Source organism: Muntiacus reevesi, chromosome 7 (genome assembly GCF_963930625.1).
Source record: "Muntiacus reevesi chromosome 7, mMunRee1.1, whole genome shotgun sequence".
NCBI classification, from domain to species: Eukaryota; Metazoa; Chordata; class Mammalia; order Artiodactyla; family Cervidae; genus Muntiacus; species Muntiacus reevesi.
Window position 1 is genome coordinate 37,161,526 of NC_089255.1, and position 11,800 is coordinate 37,173,325.

General features: G+C 40.0%; 1 protein-coding gene across 4 annotated transcripts; it reads left to right on the top strand.

Annotated features, from left to right (window-relative positions):
• Positions 1-68: 68 nt before the first annotated feature.
• On the top strand, positions 69-10,738 carry CCNDBP1 (cyclin D1 binding protein 1). Of its 4 annotated transcripts, none has more exons than XM_065940483.1 (11): positions 69-288; positions 459-518; positions 806-885; positions 2,687-2,768; positions 3,758-3,854; positions 4,029-4,099; positions 4,684-4,760; positions 5,110-5,390; positions 6,679-6,739; positions 9,122-9,168; positions 9,425-10,738. In XM_065940483.1, exons 1-11 carry the CDS (start codon positions 180-182, stop codon positions 9,537-9,539), a joined length of 1,080 nt encoding a protein of 359 aa, XP_065796555.1. In that variant the 5' UTR covers positions 69-179; the 3' UTR covers positions 9,540-10,738. The 4 variants fall into 4 exon arrangements, with proteins under 4 accessions (XP_065796555.1, XP_065796556.1, XP_065796557.1 ...); XM_065940484.1 differs by having other exon boundaries at positions 4,032-4,099; XM_065940485.1 differs by lacking the exons at positions 806-885; positions 2,687-2,768.
• Positions 10,739-11,800: the final 1,062 nt, after the last annotated feature.

Consider the following 11,800-nt stretch of genomic DNA (forward strand, 5'->3'; position numbering starts at 1 on the left):
TGTCGCTAGGAGCGAGAGTGAGGCGGGGCTTTTGAGAGCGGAAGGGGCGTGGCTGGGCTTCCGAGGCGCGGCAGGTTGCCGGAAGCGAACCTGCGGCCTGGAAGAGGAGCTGAGACAGCAGTGCGGCTCCGGAAGCTGCTGCGGGGGCTTACTCTGCTGGCTCCTAACGCGGTTCAGAGATGGAGAGCGCAGCTGTACCTGCAGCCCCAGACCCCACCCTGGATCCGCCTCTGGAGCAGCTTCGGCACCTAGCCGGGGAGCTGCGGGAGCTGCTTCCCGGAGTGCGGGGTGAGCTGACGTAGTGGGGACGGGCGACCGCAGGGGCGGGCTTGGGTGGGAAGGGGCCAGGCCTTGGTGGCGGCGGCGGGTCCGGGCAGAGGAGGTGGGGCCGGGAGGTCGTTCCGCTTACCTGTGCTCTTTCGTTTGTCGCCGCCCGGCCCACACCCCGCACCCGCTAGTCGGCGAAGCCCAGGAAACCACCAAGGAGTTTGATCGGGAGGCCTTTTGGAGAAGACTCAGTGAGTGCCTCTCCTTTTGGAGACTGCTGTCTCTCCTCTCTTCCCTACTCCTTTTCTTCCCGTTTCGCCCCGCCCCAGCCTCTCTGCGGGGATACTCCTCCTTACCTATCCTTGGTACCTCCGAGATTGAAATATAAAACACTGATTTTTGGAGGTGTTTTTGAGACGTCTCAGCGGGCAGGGGTGGAGAGGGAACGCATTATCTTCAAAGTCCGTGCAGCCGTTGCAGCCTTGTCCTTTTGGCACTAACATATTGGCCTTGCCACCTGCTCTGTCACCCCACCCAGATGAGGCAGCTGTGACAGTGTCAAGGGAAGCCACGACTCTGACCGTAGCCTTCTCTCGACTTCCACTGCCATCTCCACAGGTGGGCGTCACTTTTCTAGAATTCTTGTGCTGCTTCAGTATTCCTTCGGAAGCCTCTCATTTTCTTTCCACCTTTTACACTCAAATCTGGGGATTTAATTTCCTCATCTGTCGAGTAAGATGAAGGTTCTCACACCACAGGATAGTTCTGAAGATCAAATTGTCGAATGCAGTAGTTGTCATGGGGTAGATGGCTCTTCTAAATATTGGTTCATTCTGAAGTTCATCCTGGTTATTTCCTTTTGGACATTTTTTCAAGTACTTTCTGTTTGCTAAGTGTTTTCACATACATGATCCCTTTCTGACAGATGAACAGGCAGGCTCAGAGGCTCAGGTTAGGGTAGATAAGTAGTGGAGCTAGGTCTTAAATTAGGTTCTCTCTGATGTTTGAGCTCCATCTTTTCTATTATACTACATAATACTCTTTTGTACTGAATTATATTTATACTTAATAATGTAGACAGTATAAGTTTCAAAAGATATCAAAGTTAAATGTGCTAAAAAGTTTATATCTCCTGTCTCTTGTACCTTTTGTATTATTTCATGTATATGCTATGCATATTCACACTTAAGTGCATATGGTTTCTTGTTTTTTTATTTTATTTTTTATTTTTTAATTTTGTTTTATTTTATTTTTTATTTTTTTGGTTTCTTGTTTTTACACAAGTGATAAGAGTTTCTGTTGAGAAATCAGCTGGTAACCTTATGGGAGTTCTCTTGTATGTTATCTGTCACTTATAAGTCTTGTATGACTTATCTGTCACCTTGTTGCTTTTAATATTTTATCTTTGTCTTTAATTTTTGTCAGTTTGATTACTCTGTACATGCTCAGGACAGTGGTTTTTTCATTCGTAGATGAAAAATTAGAATATGGTTTTATATGAATTATATATATTTGAATCACAATTGCTTTCTTAGGATCTCAGCACATTAATTCTGCCAAAGAATGGGTTTGTTTTGTTTTTTTTAATTCCAGTCCTTACAACATGGTATTTTAACAAAACTATATGTTTGGATGTTGAAACAATGTCAAATTGACATAAAAGTTTCTAAGTATTCTCAATCGTTGTACCTATCCATCTCAGACTGGTAACAGATCATTTATGGACTGGCACCAATCTGTAGATCACATTTTGCGTAGCACTGGCTTGGAATTTAGCAGAGCAGTGAGGACAAGGAAGATAAGGGAAAGCCAGTGACTGCCTAGAAGAAAGATAGTCAACATTGAGCATTGTAAAGTCAATTTGACAGACAGAGACAGACACAGAGGCAGAGAGATAGACAATTGGTTAACGGTCTAAGATAGAGCTGACAGCTTTTCTGTAAAGGGCCAGATAGTAAACATTTTAGGCTTTGCCGTCCAGCTATTCCACTCGGCCTCTGTAGTGCGAATACTATTATAGACAATATGTAAACGCATGAGTGTGGCTGTGTCCCAGAAACATTTTATTTGCAAAAACTGGCAGTGAACCTGATTTGGCCCTTGGGTTCTAGTTTGCCAACTCCTGGTCTAAGATATGGTGAATATCTCAAAGCCAATCACAGATATCTTGGGATATAGAGTATCAGGGATGTTTTTCCTACAGTTTCTTCATGTCTTACTGAGTTTCTGCTCAGTATCTGGTATCCAGCTAACTCCTCCCTGGTATGTGATGAGAACAGCACAGGGCCTAGTGCATAGTAAGACTTCAGAAAATGTTTGATGATGCCGTCCAGATGTCTGCTCTTTCCCCCTGTAGATGGCTTGACCACATCGACCTAATCCATTTCTTTTTCTCTGAAATTGGTTTATCATCTCATAGGAAACCCAGAGGTTCTGTGAACAAGTGCATGCTGCCATCAAGGCAATTATTGCAGTGTACTCTTTGTTTCCCAAGGATCAGGGTAAGCCACTCCATACACATACGTGTTCAGTTTATGGGGTAGATCTTTGCTAATGTGACAGCTTATGTCCTGAGAATTTTACCTTTTCCTCAATTTGAGCATGTAATGAATGTAACTTTGTCTCATTAAGTTCAGTCAAAGGTAGTTATATAAGTGACCTCCATAAGTAAGCCTTTGTGCTAAGGTTCAGATACTGTGTTCTCATGTCCCCTGCCTTACCTGACTCTTAACGTTTTTAATTCTCACTGGCTTCTCCATCTCCTAACGCATTATAATCACCACAGATACTGCTTGGTTATCAGTGCCATCCCCAGGCTCCTCCTCCTCATCACATGCTGTTTCTGAGCTCCCTTATTGGTTAAGTGGCCCCCAGCTCTGCCTGTATATTCATGTCTTGATTATTATCAGGTTACAATTATAAATGAATAAATGTCTCATGGATCTTCAGGGTTACTCATGTGGTTTAAACTCAAAGTGTTTTATCCACAAATGTCAAGAAATCACTGTTTTAAAAAATATTTATTATTTTATTTATTTGGCTGTGCCAGGTCTTAGTTGCGGCAGGCGCGCTCTTCAGCCTTTGTTATGGCATGCAGGGTCTTTAGTTGCAGCATGTGAACTCTAAGTTGTGGCATGTAGGATCTAGTTACCTGACCAGAGATTGCACCCTGGCCCCTGTGTTGGCAGTGTAGAGTCTTAGCCACTGGACCACCAGGAAAGTCCCAAGAAACTACTTTTTAATAAATGAATACATGCTGTCATGGAACGATTTTGTTTCAGATCTCTTTTGGAAAATACCACTAAGGAATGGTGGGAGGAGCAAGCAAATGACATGGGGATATGCATAAGACCTGGGTTTTGTGTTGGCACTCCAGTTAAAGCACATGGGTGCACATTACCTCAAATTCTGTAGAGCTTAGATTCTCGGGAAGACTTTCCTGACTTCTGGAAAGACGAACAGGCTGCTTAGTCTTTGGGTCTGGTTACAGGCATCACCCTGCGAAAGCTGGTGCGGAGCGCCACTCTGGACATCGTGGATGACATGGCTCAGCTTGTGGAAGCACTTTACATCAATCCAGCTCAGAGGTAGTGATGCCACAGCTGGAGTTATTGGGTAATGGGGTTCTTTGCTTCTGGGAGGGGGGAAAAAGTCATTTTAACAGCATAGTTACTGATAACTGAGATTAATGACCAGCAGGAAGGACTTTTGTAGGAAACAGGAACCCAGGTTATTAATATATCCTTATTGATTCCTTTCAGCAGCCCTGAGAACCTGATTTCCTACAACAGTGTCTGGGATGCGTGCCACCATGTACCTCAGATTCCAAAAGGTGGGTGAGAGTGGAAAGTAGACATTGACCCTGCTGGCCAAAGCTGACAGACCTCACATCTAGCTGCCAGTTTTGCAGTATGTATGTATTTTTACTTTTGTAAAGAACAGTGAAATAGGTTTGGTTTATCACCAACATGAAAAGATAGGTATGTATTCTTTTTGTCAGTCTTTTTAGGTCACATAACTTCTAAACTCAGAACAACCTCTGACTGTGGCTCTGTCTCTTGTTGAACAGATATGGTTTTCTCTTCTGGTCCTGCCCCAGGGGCAGTATTTTGGGGACACTGAAGCAGTTATGGGGTAGAGCCTGGTAGGCCAAGAGCAGTGCTCATCCAAGGGTACCTTGCTGAGAAATATCATGTGACCATTGTATTTCTTCCTACGGTGAATGACAGAAAGCTTTTTAGCCCCCCTGCCTGGGCACCCAGAGGATGTATATGAGAAGAATTTTACATTCAACTGCTGCCCTTGTTTACTGTCCTTGGCACTCTCTTCAGATGAGAGCACTGTTGCTTTTTGCAGACTTAAGAGAATTGTCGGGATTCTGCATTAACGGTAGTGCTTCTGATTCTTCACTCATAGATAACAAAGCTGCAGCCCTTTCAGTGCTGACAAAGAGTGTGGATCTTGTGAAGGATGCACATGAGGAGATGGAGCAGGTGAGAGGACCTCTTTCTTTGATGGTCATTGGAAGGCCACTCTATGTCTAGTAGATGAGAATTGGTTATAAAGAGAGAAGATGTGTTAAGTGTGGACCACATGGGTCCTCCCCTCACTCCCATCCTCCATCACCCATCTCCCCCTGCCCCGTGTGGGGGTGTGATTTGTACCATTCCTCTCTGTTCCATTGCTGCACTAGGAGAGTTAGAACAGCATGTGTGAGATGATTCAGCTCTGTAGCCATTTAGGGAAATAGCTGGCTGAAGTTTGGGGACAACTCAGACATGATGCTAAAAGTATTAATACTTTTTTTTTCCTGGCTTTCACATATATCATCTTGTATCTTAGGCTGTGGAAGAATGTGACCCTTACTGTGGCCTCTTGAATGACGTTGAGGAGGACAGCTCTGACAACCATGTTGATGAGGAGGATATATTGGGATGTCCAAACAATCGGGATTCATATTGGTCAGAGGAAGACCAGGAGCTCATAATCCCATGCCTTGCACTGGTGAGAGCATCCAAAGCCTGCCTGAAGAAAATCCGGCTCTCAGTGGCAGAGAACGGAAAGAAGGATCAGGTGGCCCAGCTGGATGACATTGTGGACATTTCTGATGAGATCAGCCCTAGGTAAGCGTGACCTCCACTCAAAACATCCAGGCAGCAGCATTCTGATCTCAACTTGTGCTGTTGCCTGAAGGTTTTTCCCCATCTTTTTGTTTTGAAAGTTTTCAAACCTGCAGGAAGGGTTAAAAAGTATTGTAGTGAGTACCTGTACTTCCATCTAGGTTTACCTGTTGTTCACTTTTTTTTTCGGTATTGGTTTATTTCTCTGTAATTAGATGTGCCTTTTTAAAAACTGAAATAGATGTGCTATTTTTATCCCTGAACCATTTGTGAGTAAGTTGCAGACATCAGTGACGTTTTCCCCTGAATATTTCACCATGTATTTCCTAAGAACAAACAGTTTTACTCTTAGTATTACATTTAAGAAATTTACATTGAATATGTGTTTGTGTGTGTTAGTTGCTTAGTCAGGTCTGACTCTTTGCAACCCCGTGGACTATAACCTGCCAGGCTTCTCTGTCCATGGAATTCTCCAGGCAAGAATACTGGAGTGGGTTGCCATTCCCTGACGATAAAGATTATACTGAATATAATAATGTTATTTAATATTCAGATTTCCCCAGCTGTCTCTAAAACATCTTCTATAGCTTTTTTGTTTGTTTAATTCAGGGTCCTGTCAAGGGGTCATACTGCATTTGGTTGTCTTCTCCTTTGGTATCTTGTAACTAAAATAGTTCCTGTCCTTTTTTAGCTTTTTTTAATCATTGACATTAAAAAATTTTTTTTATTTTCTTGACATTTTTAAAGAATCCAAGTCAGTTGCATTGTAGAATATCCAGCAATCTGGATTCATATGATTGTTTTCTCATAATTATATTCAGATTAAACATTTTTTGGCAAGAATATCACTTAGTTGAGTGTTTCATGCTTTTCATTGCATCATATTGGAGAGGCACATGGTATTAGTTTGTCCTGTTTCTGGTGGTACAGCACTAACTTGATTGCTTGATTAGAGTGGTGCCTACTTTAGTGGCATTCAGGGATGAACTCTGCCTATATCAGTTATTAAACTTATGGTTTCAGATCCTCACATTTTAAACTGAATTAATAATGTCCCATCCTACTGGCCAAGGGAGTTCCCCTCCACCCTCAACTTCTTAGTAAAACAGGGTATGTATGTGTTCCATCAATACCAGTTGAATTGGTTATTTATTGGTTGCCCAGTTTCAGGAACTGATACATTTCTGGGAATTATTTCCTCACTCATTGCATCCTTAGTTGTTTCCTGGAGACCACCTAGCTGAGCTTTGTTCCTTCTTGGTTAATGGTTATTTTTTCTTTCTCCCTTCAGTGTGGATGATTTGGCTCTGAGCATATACCCACCTGTGTGCCCTCTGACTGTGCGAATCAGCGTAAGTACTGGCTTTGAGGGAATAGCTGCAGACCTAATTGGTAGAATTTCAGTAATCATTGTTATTTCCTTAAACTGTGGGGAGTATGTTTATTTGTTACATTTGGATGCAAATACAATAGTAATGTCGCAATGTGTTTGTGCTTGATAAATATTTGTTGAATTTGTTTTTCTTTTTTTTTTTCTTTGTCAAATTTATTTTATTCAATTAGTATGAGATTTAGGGGAGATTCATTTGTGTGTGTAGCTGTCCTTTGTTCAGTTACCCCACTAAGTAGTATTCCATTTTAAGATTATTTTCCATTCTGTTTTTTTTTTTTTTTAATTTTTCAGTGGGTTTTGTCATACTTTGATATAAATCAGCCATAGAGTTACACGTATTCCCCATCCCGATCCCAATAAATATGAAGTGCTCAACTCCACAGAGATACTGCCTCCTGTGAGATAAACCCCTGTGCTACATCACTTCTCCCCTTTGTTGAATTTGAATTCTGATAGCAATGAGCTCTGATAGTACTCTCTCTTCCATAACCACTTGGGTAATCATTTAGAAAAACCCAAAGACCTTAGAGGGGCTTCCTAGGTGGTGCTAGCGGTAAAGAACGCACCTGCCAATGCAGCAGACGTAAGAGACATGGTTTGATCCTTGGGTCAGGAAGATTCTTTGGAGGAGGGCATGGCAACCCACTCCAGTATTCTTGTCTGGAAAATCCTGTGGATGGAGAAGCCTGGCAGGCTACAGGTTATAGGTTCGCAAAGAGTCAGACACAGCTGAAGTGACTTAGCATGCATGCACCCAAAGACCTTAGAAAACCATGCCTTGAGAGAAAGTGTTAATTAGTACAGTACTTTAGGATTCTTTCAACGTGAAGTTACAAGCTTCTAATTTCCAGTATAGGCCAAAATAGGTGTTTAGAAACATACTCTATTCTAATATCGACATATTATGTGATTTAACCATGAGTGGTCATGAAGGGTTAAGCTCTTTATAAAAATCTGATTTTATTGTTTTCTTTGAAGTCCTAGGTCCTGTGCTAAGAGTTCTGTACTTTTTTTTTTCCTTTTAATAAACTTTAAGTTATTATGTCTCATTTTATTGGAAAGAGAAGTAAAATTGCAGATAGCTTATATTTTACCATCAGATGTATCAGTCCTAATAATATTTGGTAAATTAGATAGTGGAAATTATTAATAGAGTCATCAAATGTATCTTCACAATGTAGAAACACCTTGGAGTAGAATTAGGATCCTTTTGGACATTTAACTTTTTTTTTTCACATTCACTTTAAAAAAATTGACTTCTGAAGAAATAAACATCCTTAGTAATATGCCATGTCAGTTATCCTAAAAGCAGTTTTAAGGAATGCATGGTATATTGGTAGCATACATACATCTTTATGTTATCTTATTATTGGTATTCTTAAAACTTTAAGTTTTTTAAAAAAAACCAAGTTGTTTCTGCTGTATATATCTGGAACTATCAGCAGTTAGGACAAATTTAGGTTATATTTTTCCTCTTTTTGTTTTTTTTTAAATTTAAATATAAAAAAGCTTATAAATATGCTATGGAAGCAGTATTAATAAGATTTTGCTAGATAGAGAAGAGTCCATGATCCTGCCACCTAATCAACATTTTTGTTTTTGACTGTTTCCTCCAAGGTTTTTTTTTAAATGACTTCTTATTACTTGAGTATTAAAATACCATAATATTTTAACTCTCCTCCTTCCTTTTTTCTCACTTTCACTTTTTAAAAATTGACTTCTTGTCCCAGCTGCTGATAGTTCAGGATATATATAGCAGAAACAACTGTTTTTTTTTGGTTTTTTTTTTTTTTTTACTTACAGAATTTTAAGAATACCAGTGACAAAATAACATGAGGATGTATGAATGCTACCAATGTACCATGCATTCCTTAAAATTGTTTCTAGGGTAACTGACATGATGAATTGCTAAAGATGTTTATTTCTTAAGAAGTCAGTTTTTAAAAAGTGAATGTAAAAAAAAGGGGGGGAAGAGAGCTAAAGTATTAAATATTCTAATACTCAAGTAAAATATTTTAGCTCTTCCCCCCCACCCCCACTTTTTTCCTCTTTTCTGTGTTTTACCTCCTTTCCTTTTTTCCCCCCTAAATATTTGTTTTATTTGTTTGGCTGTGCTGAGTTTTAGCTGTGCCCCTAAGTATCTTGGGTCTTTGTTGTGGCATGCAGGATCTTTTAGTTGTGGCCTGTGGGGTCTACTTCCCTGACCAGGGATTGAACCCAGGCCGCCTGCACTGGGAGCTCAGAGTCCCAGCCACTGGACCTCCAGGGAAGTCTTCTCTCCTTTCCTTTTTGTGGTAGGGCTCAGGGTGAGTAACTTCTCTTGTTTTTTTTTTTTTTCTAGTCTGCAAAACTTGTATCCGTTTTAAAGAAGGCACTTGAAATAACAAAGTGAGTATGAAGACTTATCCTCAAGTAGCTTTTGGAGAATAAGCCTGTACAGCCATTCTCAACTCCCAAACCCCCATTTCAAAGAGTAGAAAGTGAGTATAGTGTTTTCTTTTAGCTTTGCTTATGGAGCAGCTGAGTTTCTGCAGAGAAACTTGCCCTCTTTTATTGTAGTTTTCCCTATGCTCCCTTTTGAGGATAGGTCTTTTCCTTGACAGTATAATAAATTTAACTTCTGTTTTTCCCATTGCATTCACAGAGCAAGTCATGTGACCCCACAGCCAGAAGATAGTTGGATTCCTTTACTTATTAACGCTGTTGATCATTGCATGAATCGAATCAAAGAACTCACTCAGAATGAAGTTGAATCATGAATTTTCAGGCTCATTTGAACTCTTTTCTCTTTCTTATTGTCATAGCTGGGCTCTGATGTCTGCTTTTAGAATGGAGGTGGGATGCTTTCTGGATTGGAAGGGAGTTCCTATCTATACTTATTAAGAGACACAATTACCAAAGTTTGGTGATTAGGCCAAACTGGCAATTATTTATAAACCATATGAGTATGATATATTTTTCTGTGCTAGATGCAAAAGGCAATTACATGAGTTTTTGTTATTCAGTTGCCTCTCAGAGATCCCTGGGGAAGCTGCCTTATTCCCTATTCAATAAAATGTGTCATTGTCAAAGATATATTTTAGCATGTTACTGAATATAGTTCTTCTTACCAGCAAGTTCTTTTGAATGTTATTCCAGTTTGTTCCATTACTCTATTGGTATTGAAGGGCTTCCTCAATAGCTCAGCAGTGAAGAATCTGCCTGCAATTCAGGAGACGCAGGAGACAAGGCTCAATCCCTGGGTTGGGAAGATCTACTGGAGAAGGAAATGGCAACCCACTTCAGTATTCTTGCCTGAAAAATCCCGTGGACAGAGGAGCCTCACAACTGAGCACACACGAGAGAATTCTGTTGGTATTGAGCTTGTGAAAATTTTTAAGTGTGTTAGTTGCTCAGTCACATCTGACTCTTTGCAACCCTGTAGACTATAGCCTGCCAGGCTCCTCTGTCTTAGCGATTTTCTAGGCAAGAGTACTGGAGTGGTTTGCCATTTCCTTTTCCAGGGGATCTTCCCAACTCAGAGATCAAACCTGAGTCTCTCATTTCTCCTGCATTGCCAGGGAGTTTCTTTACTAGTGCCACCTGGGAAGCTGGAAAATTAATAAAGTGAAACCTTATTTAAAATGGAGTTGAGAGGCCAGAAGGAGGAGCTCTCACACTGTGTTACTCTAGGTAAATAACGGGAAGGATTGTCAATTATAGATAGGAATGTACACCTATAGATAGGTGTACATTTTATCTCCTACAGGAAATAGACCCTAGCTACTAAGCTAATGAGAGCCCCTCACCCTGAACTCTCGCTTTCCTACATGAAATTTTGTTCTAAACAACTGCTCCCAACTTCCTCCCTTTCCCTCCTTTGTTTGTGGGACTTGGCTGTGGCTTTTACTGTAGCTGGCTTGACCCTAATTGCAGTTGTTTGTTGTTCCCAAATAAACCTGTTTTGCTGGTAAAATAACTGGCTGTTTCATTTTTTAGGTCAACAAGCTCAGTTGTTAGGTTTGTTCACTGTATTGAACAGACTTATTTTCCTTATACATATTTACATTGTTCTCTGTTTTGTATTGCCTGTCCCCAAATGTAAGTACAAAATTTTTATAAATCAAAAAATTTTGAATGTATAAGAGAGCTTATATAATATTAAGGGCTTCTTCAGTTAATTCTTTTGCAGAACCATCACCAGTTAATTATATTTTTGCATCAGTCTGGAAGATCACCTATTGGAAAGCAAGGTAAACCTGGAAAGTAACATCTTAGGAAGCAGGGTATACAGTGCTATACCTGACTAGGCCTTATGCGTGTCCTGCAGGTCTCCACTCTTCTACTGGCGGTCCTTTGTCTTGTATAGATGTACTCCATCACATCTGCCCATCTGACATCCCCATGGTCTCTTTAGGTGCAATCAGCAACAGTAGCTGTCCTTTTTTTTATTCCCACCACCCCTTCTTTTTTGTTATGTTCACTAATTTGTTATATTTTTTATATTCCACATATAAGTGATACCATACAATATTTATCTTTCTCTGTCTGACTTTTTCACTTATCATAGTACCCTGCAAGTCTGGCAGCCAGTCTTTTGAGAGAATACTGTGTACTTGAGGCTGAAATTCTTTGAATCAAAAGTTTTAATTTAATAAAGTGCCATTCTGTACTTGTTAACAAGTATTACAAAGAAAAGAAACTGAAACTGAGAGTATCAAAGCAACAAAATAGAAACAATGAAAAAAAAATTTAACTTTGTACAAAAGGAGTCCAGTTTTTTTTGTAGGTCCTATTTTCTTTATATTTAATAATTGTGTATTTCTCTACTGGACCAAATTCATGTTGTTAACATCACACTTAATTGTGGAATATTTAACATTTTCATATTTAAAAATTTTCATATTTAATATTATGAAAGCGTAATATTCAACTCTAATAAGGACTTATCCATAGCTGAATATTGAAGATCATTCTCCACTCAGGTCTTATGCTGTGTATTTTATAACTTTCTTTAGTCATCTTTGGATCTTTAAGGATA